Source organism: Bombyx mori, chromosome 11 (assembly GCF_030269925.1).
Source record: "Bombyx mori chromosome 11, ASM3026992v2".
Taxonomy (NCBI): Eukaryota; Metazoa; Arthropoda; class Insecta; order Lepidoptera; family Bombycidae; genus Bombyx; species Bombyx mori.
The window spans coordinates 3,261,717-3,284,000 of NC_085117.1; the positions used below are offsets into that span (position 1 = coordinate 3,261,717).

At 39.3% G+C, this 22,284-nt stretch overlaps 1 protein-coding gene across 4 annotated transcripts in view; it reads left to right on the forward strand.

Moving 5' to 3' along the window:
* Positions 1 to 22,284, forward strand: part of LOC101743341 (oxysterol-binding protein-related protein 8) — a 74,962-nt gene that overhangs the window by 13,213 nt on the left and 39,465 nt on the right. For all 4 annotated transcript variants that reach the window (XM_062670994.1, XM_062670993.1, XM_062670995.1 and 1 more), the window contains 3 exons: positions 394 to 538; positions 1,138 to 1,258; positions 2,021 to 2,121. In XM_062670994.1, the coding sequence (XP_062526978.1) occupies positions 394 to 538; positions 1,138 to 1,258; positions 2,021 to 2,121 (367 nt within the window). The remainder of the gene's footprint in view (positions 1 to 393; positions 539 to 1,137; positions 1,259 to 2,020; positions 2,122 to 22,284) is intronic.

The window sequence follows — 22,284 nt, forward strand, 5'->3', positions numbered from 1 at the left end:
AGTTCTGTTGTGTGGAGGCCGTCCCATCTTCCGCGAACGCTGTTCAAATAAACCGGATGTGGGTACCTTTCTTTTTTTGGGTCGAGGGCTAAGCTTCCACTAGGTCCCCTCGCATAGAGGGCGCGCGGGGTATGCGGGACTGGTCCGCTGATGAGTCACGTCATGTATAGTACTCGCCAATCTTTATGGCCGCTCTGAATGTAGCCGTCGGTACGAACTTGCGCACGGTACAGTCGTGTGGACATTTCATGACCAAGTTTTTTTTTGTAATCAATAACGATAGCAACAAGAAACAACTGTTTGGCCCAAGGTTAAGTTTTCATCTGCAATGTGGCCAGACTATAAAAATATTTGCCCACCCCTGACTTAGTTCTATTAATTTTCGTTTCGCAGAGCAGTCACTGGGTGGGGACGGTGTTGCTGACTTCGTGTCAGGTGATCGAACGGCCAAGCAAAAAGGACGGCTTCTGCTTTAAGCTCTATCATCCGCTGGAGCAGAGTATCTGGGCGCCGAGGGGGCCTCATAATGAGACTATAGGTGAGTGTGGCAACACCTGTCACGTGGGGTGTGACGAATATGGGGTTCGCGTTAATAAAACGCCACTGAGGCGTGGACCCTCCATGTAGGGTCATGAAGGGTGGGAGGGGAGGTAGGGAGGAGGGTGGCCTCGTCGTGTCTTGATGTCCGTGACCGCTTAACACCGGAGAGGCTGTGAGTCCGTCTGCTAATCTAAAGCAATTGGCTGAGTGCTAAAATATCTAAAATATATTAATTCTAATAGAAAACTATATTCGTAAATATATATTTTTTTACTGGTGGTAAGACGTCTTGTGAGTGTGCACGTGTAGGTACCACCGCCCTGCCTATTTCTGCCATGAAGGGGTGAAGCAGTCGTTGTACTGTAAAAACTGAGAGCTTAGAACTCGTGTCTCAAGATTGGTGGCGACGTTTACGTTGTAGATGTCCATGGGCTCCGGTAACCACTTAACGTTAAGTGGGCAGTGAGCTCGTCCACTCATATAAGCAATAAACAAAAAATACGCATTAATACTGACCCAGCAATGTAAAGCACGCCGCGTTATAAGGTGTCGTGGGTCGTTGACCTCTGACCGAGATGGTCCATGTTGTATCGACAGGTGCGGTGATCCAGCCATTGCCGACTGCCCACCTGATCTTCCGGGCCCCGTCCCAGGCCGCGGGACATTGCTGGCTGGATGGACTGGAATTGGCATTGAGATGCAGCAATGCTATGCTAAGGTAGATGCGGTTTCATTGCTGTTTTTTTCTTTCGGAGATGATCCCATGATCTTGATCTGGTTTTTTTTCCTACCTATGCTAATGGCCTTGAGAGGCTATTTCATTTTTATTTTTGTTACGGAATTTCTTGTTTCGGTCGCCGCGCTCAAAGCCTCGATAAACTATGCAATGGCTCAATTTTTTTTCTATTGCTTAGTTGGGTGGACGAGCTCACGGCCCACCTGATGTTAAGTGGTTACCGGAGCCCATAGACATCTACAGCGTAAATGCCACTACCCACCTTGAGATATGAGTTCAAATGTCTCAGTATAGTTACAACGGCTGCTCCACCCTTCAAACCGAAACGCATTACTGCTTCACGGTAGAAATAAGCAGGGTGGTGGTACCTATCCGTGCGGACTCACAAGAGATCCTACCAGTACCTATCAGTAATTACGCAAATTATAATTTTGCGGATATTGATTTTGATTACACGATGTTTTATTCCTTTACCGTGGAAAACAATCGTGAACATTTGTTAAGTACATATTTCATTAGAAAAATTGGTACTCATCTGCGGGATTCGAACACCGATGCATCGTTCGATACGAATACACCGGACGTCTTATCCTTTAGGCCGCGACGACTTCAAAGTTTCGTCTAAGCGCGAACAGATGGCGTTAAATTCGTATTAGTAGTTTCATATAGTTGCCAATAGATGGCGTTAATCGTTGCTCTGCTTTGAGAGCCAATAGATGGCGTTACTCGTTGCTCTGCTTTTAGATGCTCTCGCTCGCGCCCAGAGGAAACTGTCGCATCCGAAGCCCCGGCCACCAGAACGAACATCTCCCACGAGGAACTCGAGAAACATTTCAACGAACATGGTGAGTCTTCTGGTCTGGGTCCAGATAGTATTCCTATTAATGGGGGGGGGGGGGGGGGGGGAGAAGAGATAGAGAGCGTACTCACGATTGTGGGTAGATGTGTATTTGGCTTAAGTGACATTTTTGCAATTTACACGGAAACGATATCACACCAAAAAATCTTCTTCAGTAATTTGAATGGAGTAAACTTGATTGAAGTTCAATTAAAAACATCGTATTGTTGAAGCTACAATAAAACGGATTCTTAATTATAGAGATAATTTAGTATCACGTATTAAGCGAAATGTCGCTTAAACCAAATATCTTTTCACCCCTCGATTTATTGCCTGTGTGAAAAAAAAACAGATTTTTATAGTTTAATTTAAAAAAAAAAATTAGTTATTTTTTTAACGGGTGATGTGGGTAGATATAATATATAGGTATATTGCCTTTATCTGAAGAAAAAAAAATGATAATTTTAATATGGTGCAGCCGGTGTTAAGTGATCGCCGGAGTCCATAGACATCAATGGCGCGAACGCCACTGCCATATTCAAATTCAAACTCTACTTATTAATGGGTTAGTAGTCATTAGACAAATTTTGCACCATTGATTTTTAATAACACGATTTTATTATCATAATCGTGGGACATTCGTGAATACCAGTGGAGTTCTTGTTTAATTAGAAAAAAATAGTATCTGCCTGCGGAATTCGAACCGCGGTCGGCTTGCATGATACGAATGCACGGGCCGTCTTATCCTTTAGGCCACGATGATTTATAATTTTATTTTATGTTTTAATGTGTTTTTTTTATTTATTTTATTTATCTGCACGTTTGTCTTTGACGCTACTGTATTTTTTAAATACGCTAAAATATACATACCTATATTTTTTTATGTATTTTTTTATTTCTATCGATTGCCATATATCATTTGTGATGTCATGTCATTTTGTAAATTGTTAAAAATTTAATTCGAAAGCTTCTAAAATGGCGGCTCTGTCCTCGTGCGCGTCGCCGCTAATGTCAACGTCAGATTATTCTGTCAAAAGTGACAACTCGAATAAAAAATCGATTTCGAAATGGACGAAATTCGTGGAATCGATCGAGAACGTTCGCAACAACGAATCGAGCGATACCGATAACGAGAAACGAGACACGGGCTTATTAGATTTCATTTGGAAGAGAGAAACGGACTTACGAGGCGACGCTCCGTCTACATCGTCTATTAAGACGACACGAAAATCGACTAAAAAACTCGGCGTCACCAGTAAAAGCTTAGCATCGAGTCCGTATAGATTGGAAGCGTTAAAAAAATCGCCTATATTAAAATGTTTCGATATAACGAAATCGAATAGCGGTAGGGACGTGAAAATGTCGCCTTCGCTCGACGACGGTCTGCTGAAGCTTGTGACGTCATCGAGGAAAAGGCGCAGCTCGACGCCCGGTAACATGCTAAGGCTGAACAGGAGTCCCGTATTCCGAAGGTCCGGCGCGAGGACCGATTCGGAGAACGAGGACGTTCCAAAGAAACTATTGTCTGATAAACGCTCCGAGATCCTCTGTGATACTCCGGACAATATCCTGATAACGCGTACAGCGCCATCTGTCGAGAGATTCGCGAGATGTTGCTCTTCGACTTCTGACGATGAATTCCAAAGGAATGGGTACGATTTTTTATTTTTTTATTTGGATCTTTTAATGGCGCGTCGGGTGTTCCCGCACGGGTTGCTACCCCAATTTTGCTTAATTATTCGGTTCCATGAGTCTACGCAACGAAAACGATATCAGAAACGATTCAATCACGTACAAGATAATCGAATGTTAAATCGATTTAATAAATAAAAAAATCGATTAAATTTTAGCGACGACGTGTCTCGTTTCAATTCGACTCCCGAAAAATATTCGCTGATCGATTACGTGAATTCGCCGTCGGCGAATCTCGAGATGGTCACGAATGAGAAACGCTACGACCGTCTGATAGCGCAAAACGTTTACGTAGCCGGCAAGATCGTGAACACCGGTGAGAATGAGCATTTTTGTAATACATTGCGGGCTGTGAAAAGTACTTTTTATTGGAGCTACGACGTCCTGTTTGACTTTAAAATAACTAGCCTTATCGACCGAACGTAAATGATAACTTGTCGTCGGCAAGCTACAACGAACCCGCAATGTATCAGTTTTGTTATGCATTGCGCGCCTTAATTTTCGGTACACGGCTAGTTCACAGCTACTGTTTGATATCTGAGTCACAGATATCAAATTTGATATCACAGTTTTAACGCTAGTGTGTCTAGTAGATGTCGAAGGTATTAAATAGACGTAAGCTAATTATTTTGCGCCAGTGATGGGTTCTATACTTTATTTTAAGTTACGGACGATCTCATAAACCTAATGTGCTACTCTATTGTGGCGGGTAGCCATCATAGAACACAAGATATTTGACAGATGCCTGAATCTCGCTTACGACATTTTCAAGGTAAGCTTACATATATACAAGTTCGGAAGAACAACATTCGGACCGTCGGTCTGACGAGCAATTTCAGCCCCTCGGTGGAAGATCTTCCCTCCGTCGTTAAATCTTCACTACCGTAAATTTCCATGCTCGGTCGTAAGCAGACATCTGTAATCGAGCGAGATATAATGATAGGTTTTGCTAAATTGTAACTCCAAGTTATCTATACAAATATGACGAATAGACGCTGGTTCCATGGTGTTTTTAGAATGATGACGTCAGCGTCGCTGACGCCGTTCTCTTCATCATTATCATTTTCTTCCATAGTGACAGTAATTAAGACTCAATTTTCGAATGAATTCCATTTATTGACTTTCAAGTGTACAGCGATAACAGCAGAGAGCTCCGCCTCGGTCGGCTGCTCGAGTCGAAATATTTTTGCGACAATAGTCTCGTATTTATAGCAGAAAGTTGGGGTAACTTAGTCATGAATTCTCTTGAATACCGTCTCAAACAGTTATTGACATGCGTAACATTAATTAAACAGTTAAAGCTAACTACTTTTTAGTTAACTAAATAGTGACGTTGCGCCGACAAATAAATAAAATTGAACTGTCTGTTTTTAATATCAAAATAACCGCTTTTCACTACATGCATATGAATGTAATACAATATGAATAACAAAATAATATTTTTTACACTTTTTTGTCTGTCTGTCTGTTTGTTTGTTCCGGCTAATCTCTGGAACGGCCGGACCGATTTTAACGGTACTTTAACTGACAGATGGCTGATTTAATAAAAAGTAACTTAGGCAACGTTCTATTTTAGAAAAACTAATTAAATAAAATTGTGTTTTTTTTTAATTTCACGCGGACTTAGTCGCCTGCACGGATAGTTAACAAATGAAATTGACGTAAAATGAAGTCATGGTAAATCTAAATATTGTTAATAGTATACCTACATCGCAAGATAAGTGCTGTATCTGTTTTAAGGTTTTTTCTAGATAAAACGGTTTTCTGGAAGAGATCGCTTTTAGCGATAAGACCGCCTATATTTCAAATATTCCTGCTGTTGACTGTTTTTGAATGTTAGTCGTATTTTGCAGTGCAATAAACTACATTATCTCTCTCTCTTTCTCTCCCTCTCTCTCTTTCTCTCCCTCTCTCTCTTTCTCTCCCTCTCTCTCTTTCTCTCCCTCTTTCGTTCTCTCCCTCTCTCTCTTTCACTCCCTCTCTCTCTCCCTCTCTCTCTCTCTCTCTCCCTCTCTCTCTCTCTCTCTCCCTCTCTCTCTCTCCCTCTCTCTCTCTTTCTCTCCCTCTCTCTCTCCCTCCCTCTCTCTCTCTCATTCATGTCTAAGAGACCGCATGATGTGACTGAAAAAGCTCAAAACACGTTCTCGGCAGAAGTCAGAGAGACCTTTCTGGATGTCTAGCTCTATTAAAATGGGACTCGTTAATTCTCATAAATTTCTAAAATTTCCCCGAAAAAATCCTTTGATCTATTCACGATTTAAATTTAGTGTGCGCGTGTGCAATAAACTGCACTTTTTTTCGTGGGTTCTTAGTAAATTCTGTCAACGCTTTTATCAGCTCTGATAAGATTAACACGTCGGATAACAGAATATCGGCGATAAGAGACGCCTAAATGGCTTGTTCAAGTATTCAGATTACAAACACGAATTCGCATGTATATGTGTACGTATTAGAAATCGTCGCGGCCTTAAGGATAAGACGGTCGGTGCGCACGTATCGAGCGATGCGATTGGGTCTAGGTTCGAATACCGCAGGCGGGTACCGATTTTTTTTAAGTGAAACTTCTAATGAAACTTCCAAGATGGTTGCATTAAACGTTCCAACGCTCCTGGGGAGGGGGAATAGAAGGAGACAGAGCGAGAGTGAATGAGTGGCACTCGAACGCATGCGCGTGGTATACCTGTTACAGGCCAGCGCGAGCGTTAGCAACGAGTAGCCCCCAATATTTTAATGAAGTATTTAAAAAAATATTAATCTATGTGTTTTTCTTTCTATAATTTAAAATATATATAATATATGTATATGTTGAAGATGTCGCATCTCTTAAACACAGCATCACCTATTACTAGATCATTCACTCTAGGCGTAGCTGGAATAGCCTCTTAGGCTATCGGCGAATAGATATAGGAAAAAAATAAGTCTTTCACGCATAAACTACTGAATGGATTATGATGAAACTTACAATAATATAGCTGACATATCAGAATAACACATGGGATAATACATAATAATGTACAAAGATATCTATATATTAATACCTGTAGCAAAAGCTTTGTATCCCTTTTTACGAAAATTGCGCGGACGGAGGAGTATGAAATTTTTCACACTTACAGAGAATATAGAGAAGTAATGCAGAATGTTAATTTTTTTTTAATTATACATAAAAGATACATTAATTCAATAAAAAAACATTACACACACTACTATGTATTCGACACACACACACGCATGCATACTATTTGTTTATTGTCAAACTTTTCTTGTTGCTCGTAGTCTGGTCAAATTGAGAATAGATCAATTAAGGTTTGTCTTTATTAAAAGTTTCAAGTAAGTAGGTAAAAAAACAATAATAAATAACAGTTACCGAAGCGAAGCGAGGCCGGGTCGCTAGTAATAATAATAATAATTGAGGATATGAGTGGGTGAAGGGGATATGATACAATATGTTAATTTTGAAAAAAAACGGGCAACAAGCTGTTGTTACTTTTTTTTTTTATTGCCTTTGTAGGCAGACGGGCATAGGGCCCACCTGATGGTGAGTGGTTACCGTCGCACATGGACTTCAGCAATGCCAGGGGCAGAGCCAAGCCGCTGCCTACCGCAAGTTACTTGTACTTTTCCTTCGTACATAAAGCCTTCATCACATGCATTTTCTAAAAATAGCCTTTAAACTCGAAGTTTTAAGGTCTAATATGGCTTATAGGGACATAACACCTTCATTCAATGTAAAAACTCGAAAAATCTTAAAAATGGTATTTAACCCCTTCCATCCACTCATGTCTTCAATTAAAACAATAAAAATAAAATTCGTAAATTACAATGTAATTGCAATATGATTTCTATACCATTGCGACAATAGAGCTCATGTCTCAAGGTAGGTGGCGATATTTACTTCGTCCACGTCTACGATGACCACTTAAAGCCAGTTAAGTCGTGAGCTTGTTCAGAAGCTTTAATAATAAATGTTCTAAGAAAAAAAGCACTGTCTGTGGCGCAAATAAGTTCTACTCTGAGCTTACGATTTTAAATAAACTACATAGTTAAAAGACACAATAGTGTTGTCCGTCCGTTGAAATTAAATCTTAATTTGTCGATATCGATAAATAAAAATTATAATATGTAGTAGTAATTTAGGATAAATTAATCATGAATATTATTATTGGTGGTAGGACGTCTTGTAAGTCCGCGCGGGAAGGTACCACCATCCTGCCTATTTCTGACGTGAGGCAGTAATCCGTTTCAATTTGAAAGGCGGGGCAGCCGTTGTAACTATACTGAAACCTTAAACTCATATCTCAAGGTGGGTGGCGGCACGTTGTACATTTCTATGGGCTCCGGTAACCACTTAACACCAGGTGGGCCGTGACACTTCCACTCATCCATGCAATAAAAAAAAAAAATAACAATCATATTTCGGTAGGCAGCGGCTTAGCTCTGCCCCTGGTATTGCTGATTTCCACGGGCGACGGTAACCGCTCACCATCAGGTCGGCCGTATGCTCGTCTGTCTATAAAGGCAATGAAAAAAAAAATTGCTTACATGGCGCTTCAAGTGTTAAATCGTTATCGCCATCCACCGTGAGAAGCTAGATCGTATTTTCGACTTTATCGAATGAGTCAGTGATCATCGCTCCGCGACTCATGCGCTAAGGGTCGCGGTTTCGATTCCCATTTCAGGCACACATTCGTGCGTTGAACAGGTAACCCAAACAATAATGGTTACTAGAGGTCCCGCAGTAGTCAAAATTCGACTATAATTAATTGGAATTGTAAGTTTGACCACTATTATGATTGTATTATATACTTCTATAATCACAAATTTCGCCAAGACTACTATAAAAAATCATAACAAAGACAAACGATATTAATCTCAATTTGACAACAGACGTCAAGAACAAAAGTTTGACAATAAATAGTATGCATGCGTGTGTGCGTCAAATACATGGTATGTAGTGTGTGTAATGTTTTCTATATTGATTTAATGTATCTTTTATGCATTATTTAAAAAAAATATTAGCATTGTGCACTTCTTTTCTATATTCTCTATAAGTGTGGAAAATTTCATACTCCTCCGCCCGCGCAATTTTCGTAAAAAGGGATACAAAGATTTGCTTCACGTATTAATAGATTTAAAAAAAAATCGATTTTTATATTTTCTCATCGATTTTATATACGACATAACGAACGAAGCGCATCACTAGTGACAATAACAAATATTAGTCAGTCCATTATCAGCTACGGTCGACGTCGGACGACTGTGTATATAATATATATTTACAAATGCATCGTTACAACTGACGTATATATTTTGTTTTATCAGAACAGACAAGTGAATGGAACATATTTTAAATGAATGATACGGCCATGGAATTTGTTTAAATGCTAAATAATAATAATTTAGATAAGCGTATGATCATTGGTGCTTATAAGTGATCACTTACAGAAGTGCGAATTAGTAGTGTTAAAGTGTTTGTAATGTTAATATTGTGATGTTTCAATATCAAATATTATGTTGATTAAATATGAATCAAATTCCGGATTATTTTCTTACAAAAAATGTAACTTTTTAAAGCTCGTGTTATATCTTAATGGTTTCAGTGGTAAGGGCCGGATTAGACGTGTGGCTGTAATAAAAACGGGCCCCGCGCCTCTGGCGGTAATACCTCAAAAAACCTACCACTCAAAATATGTAATTACAAAATTTTACCGAAAAAAAAAACTAAACCGACTTGAAACGAAACAAAGCGAGTTCATCATCGATTTATACTCGAAGTCAATTAAATATGCATTATTAATACAAATTTTTTTAGTTCGATCTTTATAATATTTAAATGGACCTACACGAGAAAGGCAATCTTTTAAATAGATAAAGATACATCAAAATCATTTAACCTACATTTTTAACCGACTTCAAAAAAGGAGGAGGTTCTCTATTCGACTGTATCCATGAGAAAACCGTATAAGTCTTAAATTTGCATTAAGTACGTGCGCGACAAATAGATGAATAACTCAATAACTCAATATCACGCCAACCGATTTCGATGATTATTGTTTTTAGTGTATATTAATTTGTTTTGGATTATTATTATTTTTCTATTTGAAGTCGGTTTTTGTTAAAGCATGTCTATTTACAATTATTTTTTGTTCTTTACCCTATCGTTGGTAGTCTAAAGGACTATTCCAGCTACGCTCGGACGGCTAGGTGAGCTCACGGGCTCAAACTAAGAGAATTTGCTAACACTAACTCCAGCAAGAGCCGTGCTGCGTAGAATACTGGTGGTAGGACCTCTTGTGAGTCCGCACGGGTAGGTACCACCGCCCCGCCTATTTCTGCCGTGAAGCAGTAATGCGTTTCGGTTTGAAGGGCGGGGCAGCCGTTGTAACTATACTGAGACCTTAGAACTTATATCTCAAGGTGGGTGGCGCATTTACGTCGTAGATGTCTATGGGCTCCAGTAACCACTTAACACCAGGTGGGCTGTGAGCTCGTCCATGCATCTAAGCAATAAAAAAATAAATAAAAAACCACCACCGGATCTACCGCGGCAGAAATAGACAGGGTGGTGTACCTACCCGTGCAGACTCACAAGAGGTCCTATCACCAGCTCATCTAATGATACGCGCTTTCCTGAAATAGTCCTTTAGACTATCAGCGGATAAGTAGGGAACAAACAGAAAAAGAACAGAAAAGTTTGCAAGGATAATAAACTTAATTAACCTTTTTATATTTTTTTTGTCAATGGCAAAAAATATGACTAGTTATAATATTATGTGATGCCTTCTACATCAAGGTCACGCGTTCGATTGGTGTCGTCCCGATTCGGAGAAGGTTGATTGGTTGATCAAGGAATCTATCAATTGTTTTAGTGCTCTCGTAATCGCCAATCAAAATGAGCTCAAAACGAACTCAATATAAAATTGAAAATCGTATTTCGCTTTGACGTTGCATTAAAGGCGGCATTTATTAATTGATTCAAATAAAATAATTCCAAAAAAGGAAGATCGACTTTGATAAAATAGAATTTACTGGTAGTAGGACCTCTTGTGAGTCCGCGCGGGTAGGTACCACCACTCCGCCTATTTCTGACGTGAAGCAGTAATGCGTTTCGGTTTGAAGGGCGGGGCAGCCGTTGTAACTATACTGAGACATTAGAACTCATATCTCAAGGTGGGTTTTTTTTTTATTGCTTAGATGGGTGGACGAGCTCACAGCCCACCTGGTGTTAAGTGGTTACTGGAGCCCATAGACATCTACAACGTAAATGCGCCACCCACCTTGAGATATAAGTTCTAAGGTCTCAGTATAGTTACAACGGCTACCCCACCCTTCGAACCGAAACGCATTACTGCTTCACGGCGGAAATAGGCGGGGTGGTGGTACCTACCCGTGCGGACTCCCAAGAGGTCCTACCACCAGTAAAAGGCGGCATTTACCTTGTAGATGTCTATGGGCTCCAGTAACCACGACAGTAACGTCGACACGTTATTAATTAAACAACCTGTAAGTGTATAATTGTATGACGTACCTCAGTATTAAGGAAAACATACCGAATGTAAATAGTTCCGTACGATGTTTATTCATTTACAAGGAAACAAGATAATATTTTTGTAAATTCAACATATTATATTAATAATATAATGTCTTTTTTGAGTTTTTTTTTGACTGGGCGTTATTAACTTGAAACGTTGTTTGTTTGTTTGTCTGTCTGTCTGTTCTTAAGGACTTTTGAACGTCATTTTAACCGACTTTAAGACGTGCGGGTCACTTGAAAATTTGCTCACGCAATACAATGATTTTGTAGTCTCGCTCTAATAGTTTGACCGATCTTTTATAGCTTAAGCGGCTATTCCGACTACGCCTAGGTTGATAGGCGAGCTCAAGGGCTCAATCTTAGAGGGTTTGGCTAACATTAGCCTTAGCGAGAGAGCAATAGTGTCTATTTTATATTGGTGCTTACCCTACTCTACCCTACCTTACTTTACCATACCCTACCATACCCTACCCTACCCTACCATACCCTACCCTACCCTACCCTACCCTACCCTACCCTACCCTACCCTACCCTACCATACTCTACCCTAATCTACCCTACCCTACCCTAATCTACCCTACCCTCCTCTACCCCACTCTACTCTACCCTACCCTACTCTACCCTACCCTAATCTACCCTACCCTACCCTACCCTACTCTACTCTACTCCACTCCACTTCACTCTACCTTAGTTTCCCGTGCGGGCTCACAATACGCCATACCATCAATATAGAAAAGCAAACAATATTGTGGTCAAACAAATCTCCCCGGCCAGGCTTGTAAGAGAAACACAATAAAACATGCGAATACATATCGAATATCACATTCTCACACACACGCATAATGATTTTATCTTTCGTAAATACATATAATTAAAAATATGGACATATGTTTTATATCAGTGGTAGGTACGTCGTACGACCGGTCCATATGACTAATGTTCGTGATTAGAGGTAAAAGATCGGATATCTGTTTGCTTAGTACGAGTTTTTAACGCTCTCGATAGCGTAAAAGTTAACGCAAATTCGTATGGAGTTGGAACGTTTGCCTACGTTTGCCGCTAGAGGCGCTGTGCCAACTGCATACAAATTCGAGTTAACTTATACGCTATCGAGAACGTTAAAAAACACGCAATCAGAACAGAGTGATGTTAATCATGATATCAGATCCTTGTTCGAACATATCCGAAGTTTTTCATTCTCAACACAGCCCACTGAGTTTCTCGCCGGATCTCCTCAGTGGGTCGCGATTCCGATCCGGTGGTAGATTCTGCGAAGCACTGCTCTTGCTAGGGCTAGTATTAGCAGATTCATTCAGGTTGAGCCCGTGAGCTCACATACCGCTCCGGACGTAATTGGTACAGAATCTTAGACTACCAACGACTAGATAGGAGAAAAATATATTCTTCTTTCTTTCTTAGTAGTCGTACATTCTTGACAGAGTGGTCGTGGTTATGCACATCAGTCGAATCCTGCGACACCGATGCTCACGCCATGTGGCACAATGTTTCGCAGAGTGAGAGCAATCATTTATATTGGAATGAGTCACAGATTTTATGAGGTCGGTCCATCGTGTTGGAGAACGTCCGCGAGATCGTTTGGAACCTCTGGGTCTGCGGAGGGACTTCGGTTCCCTCTGTATTTTGTACCGTATGTTCCATGGGGAGTGCTCTGAGGAATTGTTCGAGATGATACCGGCATCTCGTTTTTACCATCGCACCGCCCGCCACCGGAGTAGAGTTCATCCATACTACCTGGAGCCACTGCGGTCACCCACAGTGCGTTTCCAGAGGTCTTTTTTGCCACGTACCATCCGGCTATGGAATGAGCTCCCCTCCATGGTGTTTCCCGAGCGCTATGACATGTCCTTCTTCAAAAGAGGCTTGTGGAGAGTATTAAGCGGTAGGCAGCGGCTTGGCTCTGCCCCTGGCATTGCTGAAGTCCATGGGCGACGGTAACCACTCATCATCAGGTGGGCCGTATGCTCGTCTGCCTACACGGGCAATAAATTTTGCCCTCGACTTTCCCTTGCGCCACCAACGCTCAATGGAATTACGATAAATATATAGGCCTTTGTATACATTTTTTCTAACCTTTTCCACACTTTTCAATCTCAACGCCCTGATTTAGGTTATCTGAGATTACTTAGCGCCTAAGTCCACAATGCGAGGTTATCTGGTCACACACACCTTTATACTGTGTGAAATTCTTCACGACCATACTAACTACACTTGAGCTCCAAATATTTGTACGCAATCCAAAATTACAATAGTCAACCTTGCATCGGCAAAATCTATCTTATATATAAAATTCTCGTGTCACAATGTTCGTTACCATACTCCTCTGAAACGGTTTGACCGATTTTTATGAAATTTTATATGCATGTTCAGTAGGTCTGATAATCGGCTACTATCTATTTTTCATACCCCTAAGTGATAAGGGTTGTCCTTCTAACATTTTTTTATTTTATGAACAATTTTTTTTTTATAATGAGGCATTATGTGGTTGAATGAGGTTTTGTTATTTTTTTTTTACACTAGAAATTCCCTAGAAATCTTATATGTGGCAAAACAACGTTTGCCGGGTCAGCTAGTTTCAATATAATTTTAATGATATTTAAATTCAATTAAATGTGGTTCGATTCGATTTATTTGTAACCGACTCAACCCGACGGGGCTCAATCTGGAAAGACTTGCTCGCGCTAGCCTTAGCAAGAACATTGCTTCGCTGAGTCTACCACCGGATCGGAATCGCGATCCACTGAGAAGATCTGACTTGAAACTTGGGTTGTGTTTGCGGCTAGATTAAACGATGAGCTTTCGGACCGGTGCTTGGAAAGCCTAAAAGCACGGAGAATGGATCAGGGGGATCTGTTCGAACCAAAGGTATCAAAACTCGTAATCCAAGATGATTTTTAAAAAGTTTACTAACAATAAACTAGGGATCGTCTGTAACAGGCGAAATTGAGAGACCTGTTCCTATTCCAGTGAAAGAACAGTTCCAGTAGGCTGTTCCAATATAACAGCCTGTGTGTGTTGCAACAGGCTTAATAATGTTTTAAGTAGAATATGCTCCACATAAAGCAACAGTCAAACATATTATGAAATGGTTTCAAGTTTTTTCATAGACGAACCTGTTCCGTTTGACTGTTCCGATAAATACGCCTCACCCCTACAATAAACCTCATTTCAGCTAACTACACTGAAAATTGGAATTTACTATTTCCCGGTATAGGCTAGAAGGTATATAGCTGATTGCATAAAAACATTTTTCTCAATGAAAACTAATCTTTATCAATAAACAAATAAGTCCGACCTTCGTTGGTCCTCAAATGACATCGCCATTGACTTTATTCAAACAGAAGATATTTTAGCCTAGTTTGTTTAATATAGGTACTCGCTGCACGACTGAAATATCAGGTTAGATTTTTTTAAAGGGATTTTATGACCTGGTAATTAAGACCTTTATTTAGGTGAAAACTTTTTATATGATAAATGATATTATGAAATGAAATGAAGTTGAATAATATGAAGCATGGCATGAAATGAAATGAAATGAGATGATATGGGATGAAATATAATCTCAGTAAAATGGTGGTCATTTACTGAGACTTTTTCAGTGGACTTTTTGGAGGATCCCGCGAAATTACGTCCAACGGCTTTGTTTCATTTTCTCACATTTGTGCACTTTTACAGATACTAAACAGTTAATAAACCACCGTTATTACACATTTAAACCTGAAGAAACACTAAATAGACAAAATAAAACAATTCATACAAATTCGCTCCTCGCGTTCCCGCCAAAAAGTCCAACCTGACTTTGACAATTGACACAAAATCAACAATTTAGGGTTGCCAGAATTTGAACAAAATTAACTTCTAAAAAACTCCACATACATATATTTAAACGTATACAAGTATCTATATTAGTCTCTGGTTGACATAGTAGAGGGAAGTAGTAATTCCATAGTAGCTTGGGTTTGGAAGTATAACGGTGTGTGATATTTATCCGATAAATTTTACGCCATTTTGTAATCGGACCGCAGACAAAGGCGCGTGATATTATTAGTTTTCCGTTCAACCTTGTCTCAAAGGTCGAACACGTATCTTGATTAGCTCGCGATAACTTGTTTATCTTGAACTCTATTAAGGACTCTTTTTGAGTAAACGATTATTGGAGGCGTTTCCAGTTTCGACAAGACAGGTGGGCGAACGAAGGCTCAGCTAAAGATGGGATTGCTAACAGCTGCCCGAGCGCCTCCAGAGATCAAACAACTCTTTTTTTGTTCTTAATGCTTAGGTGGGTGGACGAGCTCACGGCCCACCTGGTGCTAAGTGGTTACCGGAGCTCATAGACATCTACAACGTAAATACCTTCACTCACCTTGACATATGAGTTCTAAGGTCTCAGTATAGATACAACGGCTGCCCCACCTTTCAAACCGAAACGCATTACTGCTTCGCGGCAGAAATAGGCAGCGCGGTGGTACCTACCCGTGCGGACTCACAAGACGTCCTACCAGTAGTAATTACGCAAATTATAATTTTGCGGGTTTGATTTTACTTCCGCAGATTTTAGCGGTAGGCAGCGGCTTGGCTCTGCCCCTGGCATTGCTGAAGTCCATGGGCAACGGTAACCACTCACCATCAGGTGGGCCGTATGCTCGTCTGCCTACAAGGGCAATAAAAAAAAAAAAAGATTCTTCCATAGCGTCTCATAGGCTTCGTGATTGAGATCTTGATTCACTGCTTTTAAAGGACACCCACCAGACGCAGACCATTTACTGATATGATCACTTATTTATCACCTGCCAATTCGTTTGGAACTTTATCGATTCCTCTTTTCGCTTTCCCACCACAAAAATGTTACGAATCAATCGATCTCCATATGACAATGATATTGTCACCCAGTCATTCTCTTCTGTCTGATAGGAAAGCCAATGTAATGGAAAATTTGTCGTACCTCGTGGCCTTGGTCTTTAGAAAACGTTGGACTGATAGCTTAAACCTTAGTGCGAACCGTCGATAGATCGACTGTAGTAAGTTGTATAAAGTGCGGAACGTCGGAATACTGACTATTGCGTAGTTTGATTGATAGGTATTAGGTTATCGACCTGTACGGACGTGTCTTCGCGCGCGAATTTATAAATAACCAATTAAAATTATTTTGCTGTGAATTTAGCATTGATTTTAGTAGGTAGTATTTTTTTAAGTTGTAAGGTGTTGTTTTTTTTTTTCAAAAATCCTTTAGAAATTTCTGAAAAATATGTGAAAATAAGCTCAGTGTACTTAGTGCGAGTGAAAGGCCCTAACGACAAACGAAAGGAAACTGTTAAAACTCCATGTAAATTTGAGTTAACTTTTGACGTGACAACGTCTTATAATTCGATAGAGCCAAAAAACATGACTCATTGAGGCGTTCCATTTAAGGCTTGAAGTGCAAGCGAGAGCGCGCAACGAGCGACAAAGAGGCACAATCGGCCTCCGCGTTCGGCAGCGTTCGACATCTGTCTCTCTCCTACTTGAGTGAGCGATGCATCCGCGTGGACAGCTGCTATACAATAATACATTTACATGTTTTCGTCAAGTATGAAGTTCAGTAAAAAGTTAATGTGGTGTCAATTGTTTATAGCAACGATAATTGCGATAATTAAAAAATGAAACCATTCCATCAGTATTTTCTTATGACGTTGTCACGTTCAACTGTCGTCAGTAAACCGACTTTACAGACAACCGATTTTTTTAGTTTAAACATATCATTGTAATGTGGATCTGAATAAAAGACTATCATTTCGTCATCATTCAAACGAAGCTGCGTAGAGTTTTGTACCAAAAGAATTAAGTCAGTCAGCAACAGAGGAATGCTATCTAATTACATATTGTGATTAGATAAAATAATATATGTACATTATTTTTTATCGTCTGTTTGTGTTTCTTCGTCTGCATTAGTCGAGCCCAAGGTTCGTGCAGTAGATACGTGGCGGACGACATACGTAATTGATGTTTTATAAGTAATTTACGGCAATGCTCATTGAAGCTCAGAAGAAACTCATCGTGTTCAGACTTACTGGATCTCTCTTATAAACAAACCAGCTGTACCCGTCCGCTTCGCTGGGCATTTAAAATTAACGTTATTATTTCTCACCCCCAGAAAGATTCTCATCATTAACGTCCCCGCAACTGGCGTAGGGAGTCCAACACTCATATAAATATTAGCCTATCCATTAAGTACATGTATTTTCTATATGGATACCAAGTTTCAAGTCAATCGGATGCACGGCTCAGTAGTTATAACGGAACATCCGTAAAAACCACTGTAGATTTATATATTAGTATAGATTGATTAACAAAACGTATAGTTTAGTTTTAAACTATTTTCTTATACGAGTGGTCGCCCAGTAGTCGAGATTCGACTATAACTAATTGGAATTATAAGTTTGTACACTATTATGATTATATTCCTAAAGACTATTTATTCTACGTCTATAATCACAATTTTCGCCAGGACTACACTTTAGATAAATATTAAAGACAAACAATATTTAATCTATTCTCAATTTGACCACAGACTATAAGCAATAATAAAGTTTGACAATAAACAGATAGTATGCATGCGTGTGTGTGTCAAATTGATGGTAATGTTTGTAATGTTTTTTTTTATTGATTTAATGCATTTTTTATGCATAAATAAATCATAAATAACATTCTGCACTCCTTCTCTGTATTCTCTATAAGTGTGGGAAATTTCATACTCCTCCGTCCGCGCAATTTTCGTAAAAAGGGGTACAAAGTTTTTGTTTCACGTATTAATATATACAATACAAGCGGCCCGCTCCGGCTCCGCTCGGGTCCTTAACAAAAATTTCAACGATATTTGACGTTGTTTTATTTTTTTAAATAAAAGAACACTTATTGCGGCATAACTATAATAGTTAGACATACCTATTATTATGTTGTCGCGACACTTTTCGTAAATAAGAATGTGTTCTACAAAGTTCTACAAATTTTATTCTATAATCAATAGTTTTCGCAGGGCACGCGTAGTAAAGAATATTTTAGGAAATTTTTTTACACCTTAGGTTACATTATTAGAGTTTTAGTAAGGATCCCTAATTTTTATCAAAAAATATTATAGCCTATGTCACTCGAAAATAGTGTAGCTTCCAAACAGTGAAAGAATTTTTCAAATCGGTTCAGTAGTTTTGGAGCCTATTCAATACAAACAAACAAACAAACAAATCTTTCCTCTTTATGATATTAGTATAGATAGATAATGTATAATTTTAACGTTCGTGACCTCAAAAAAGAAATCGCATGCGCGTGTTAGAATTACGTAATAATGACGTAGGTATTTTCCAAAAATAGATTTTTGATAATACACTTGTATGAAAAATCACGAATTTTCCAAACGTTATAGACATGATAGTGTCGAGGCTTGAAAATATATTTGGTTTAAGCGACATACCACCACCCTGCCTATTTCTGCCGTGAAGCAGTAATGCGTTTCGGTTTGAAGGGTGGGGCAGCCCTTGTAACTATACTTGAGACTGTAGAACTTATATCTCAAGTTGGATGGCGCATTTACGTTGTAGATGTCTATGGGCTCCAGTAACCACTTGACACCAGGTGGGCTGTGAGCTTGTCCACCCATCGAAGCAACATAAAAAAAATCGTTTAACACGCGACATTTCTCTTTGTAATTAAAGGTCCGTTTTATTTGGTATCAGCATCAACAGTTCGATGTTTTTAATTGAACTTCAATTAAGTTTACTCCATTCAAATAGCTGAAGAAGTGTTTTTTTTCGTAATTATACTGTTTCCAAATTTTAGATTTTGAAATGGCTCTCTTGTAAAGTTGCAATGTCGCTTAAACTAAATTAAATAGCCTTATAACCCCTAATCTCATGAGTGTTATTAACTGTTGATGCTAGTATCAAATAAAACGCACTTTTAATTACAAGGAAAAATGTTGGTTTAGATTTAAAAAAAAACACCTTTCGATATACATATATATATATCTATATATTAATACGTGAAGCAAAAACTTTGTATCCCTTTTTACGAAAATTGCGCGGACGGAGGAGTATGAAATTTTCCATACTTATAGAGAATATAGAGAATAAGTGCAAATGCTAATATTTTTTTAAAATAATGCATAAAAGATACATTAAATCAATAAAGAAAACATTACACACACTACATACCATGTATTTGACGCACACACGCATGCATACTATTTATTGTCAAACATTTGTTCTTAGCGTCTGTTGTCAAATTAAGAATAGATTAAATATTGTAAGTCTTTGTTAATATTTTGTATAGTGTAGTCTTGGCGAAATTTGTGATTATAGTATGTGTACAACAAACTTACAATTCCAATTAATTATAGTCGAATTTCGACTACTGTGGGACCTCTAGTTTATATAAAAAGAACTTGTTATCAAAGCCTTTAAATTTTTTAACAATGTTCGTTTTCTAAATATTTGTCGACTATGACGCGAGATGAACAGCCTTGCTTCGTTTGACTTTATCGCGTCAGATTCATTCAAAGGCTACAATAGCGTGATGTGATATTTGATCTAGTTTAATAATAATTATTAAACAGTATCCGAAATTCGCTGGTTGTACGTACCTGTTGTTGTGACGAACCTTGGGAAAGGTCTATGGCCTGGCGAGGACGAGTTTGGGCTGAATTTTTTTTTATTCGTTGTCTGTAAAGTCGGTTTACGGACGATAGTTTTGCGTGATAACGTCAGTAGCGGAACTATTAGAACTGCTAGCTCTGACGTCACGCGAGAAGAGAGATGAAAGTGTCACAAGCCAACGCTTGGGCCGATCGTGCCCCTCTGTCGCTTGTTCCGCGCTCTCGCTCACACGCTCAGGCTCAGGCGGAACGTGACACTTTTTCGTGCGTGCAGCCGGTGTTCATCGAATTATAAGACATTATCATGTAAAAATAAAAAAGAAAGAAGAAAACGCAAAAAAACATGACCAAGTCTCCAATAGAAACTAAATTTGATATTTAAAAAATTGAATTTGATGTTTATGTAATCGTAAATAAACATGCTTTAACAAAAACCGACTTCAAATAAATAAAAAAAATATATTCCAAAACAAATTAATTATACACTAAAAACAATAATCATCGAAATCGGTTGGCGTGATATTGAGTTATTGAGTTATTCATCTATTTGTCGCGTACGTACTTAATGCAAATTTAAGACTTATATGGTTCTCTCATGGATACCATTATCAGAACTGGACTAAATTGAAAAGGGACCACACGGGAAGTTTGTATAAAATAAACTTAAAACAAACAAAAGGAATACGTCCGACGGGGAATACATCAAAGGAAAAACAAAATTGCTATTTTTATTTAATTCCGAGCGTTTTCATATTTATCTACCTTTTAAACCTTCTCTGGACTTCCACAAATAATTCAAGACCAAAATTAGCCAAATCGGTCCAGCCGTTCTCGAGTTTTAGCGAGACTAACGAACGGCAATTCATTTTTATATATATATAGATAGATTTGATCAGTTTTTCTGTGTTCGTATGTGTGTGTATCATAATAATTTAAAATACGCGTAAAATATAATGAAAATCGAAGATCGATTTATAGACGCTCGCGCGATCCTTGAAAACTGATTTCGTTGTAAAAAATTCATCTTCGCACTGAATACCTTTAAATGGAGACTGTATTATAATATGGACACGTTGGATTCCAATTATGGAAAGTGAAATTGTCGATTTTGTGGCGACGGAGAAAATGAGCCACACCAAACCGATCAGGAGGCGTTCGAGCATTTTCTCGCTGCTGAAACGTAAGAAGAAATTGACGCGGCAGTATTCCGAGCCGGCCGCGTTCCCGGACGCGGATCCGCTTAGGAAATTTTCGATCGACTCGGCTATTCTGTCCGATTTCACGAGGAGCTTCGATTACGCAATGTGCCCGGAGAAGGAAGCGGACGTCTTCTGCGATAGAGGTCAGTTTCTTGAATACCCCGACGGGCTGGTGTACTGTGTTGTGTTTAGACACGAATCAGGTTCGGTCGTGTTCGGAAATCGCGACAATACTGATGACGGTCGGGAAGATAGTTCGGTTTGAAATTCGAATTGTGACGTCATTGTTTATGAGAGCCGAATCATATCACTCACTGTAGTCTTAATGCTGGAGTCCGCACTAAGGTAGGGAGTAATGTTCCTGATTTTTAGGGTTTATAATTGATCAGGTCACGCGACACAACTCCTGGACCAGCTAAGATTGACTCGGTGTCAGGGCAGAGTCCGCTCGCAAGTTTTATTTCATTCTACCCACCTAGACTCGATAAAGAACTACAATGTTTGTGTCTCGTTGTCCAATATAACTATACCTAAAACCCTTTGCAAGAAAGGGACAGTAAATCCTCATACGAATTCCATTAGCTTCGAACTTTGACTTCCTAATTTCTTAGTCATTTATCGAAATTCGATCATATGCCTTGCCTTATGGATGTATTGCACTGTCTTTGATGTTTTAAAACCACATTTTTTTTAAACAATTTTTATTTTGTGTGATTCCGAAATATACGGGTCAAACCGCAAGGTCTTGATATGATGGTCGACCCCGGATTCCTCATGTACGAAGGGATATTGTAGAAACACTGTGTGGTTTTTGTTCGCAAGCACCTAAATTAGCTCGATAGCGTAATTCTGCATAACTCCTCTCGCACTCGGAAATGGGGGAATCCCCTTTTACTGTGTAGCGAAAATTCCACAAAATCATACCCTAAGCTTCCTAATTAACCGCCAATACGAGTTTCATTGCGCGAAAGGCGATAACCGCTCGAAGCGACTCATACGACGTTTTCGTTCGCATCACCCAGAATACCTACCTCAAACTGACCACTGTCCATAATCCTGACATGGCCATTGCTTGCACGCTTTATCCGGCTAGCAGCTGTAGCTAGA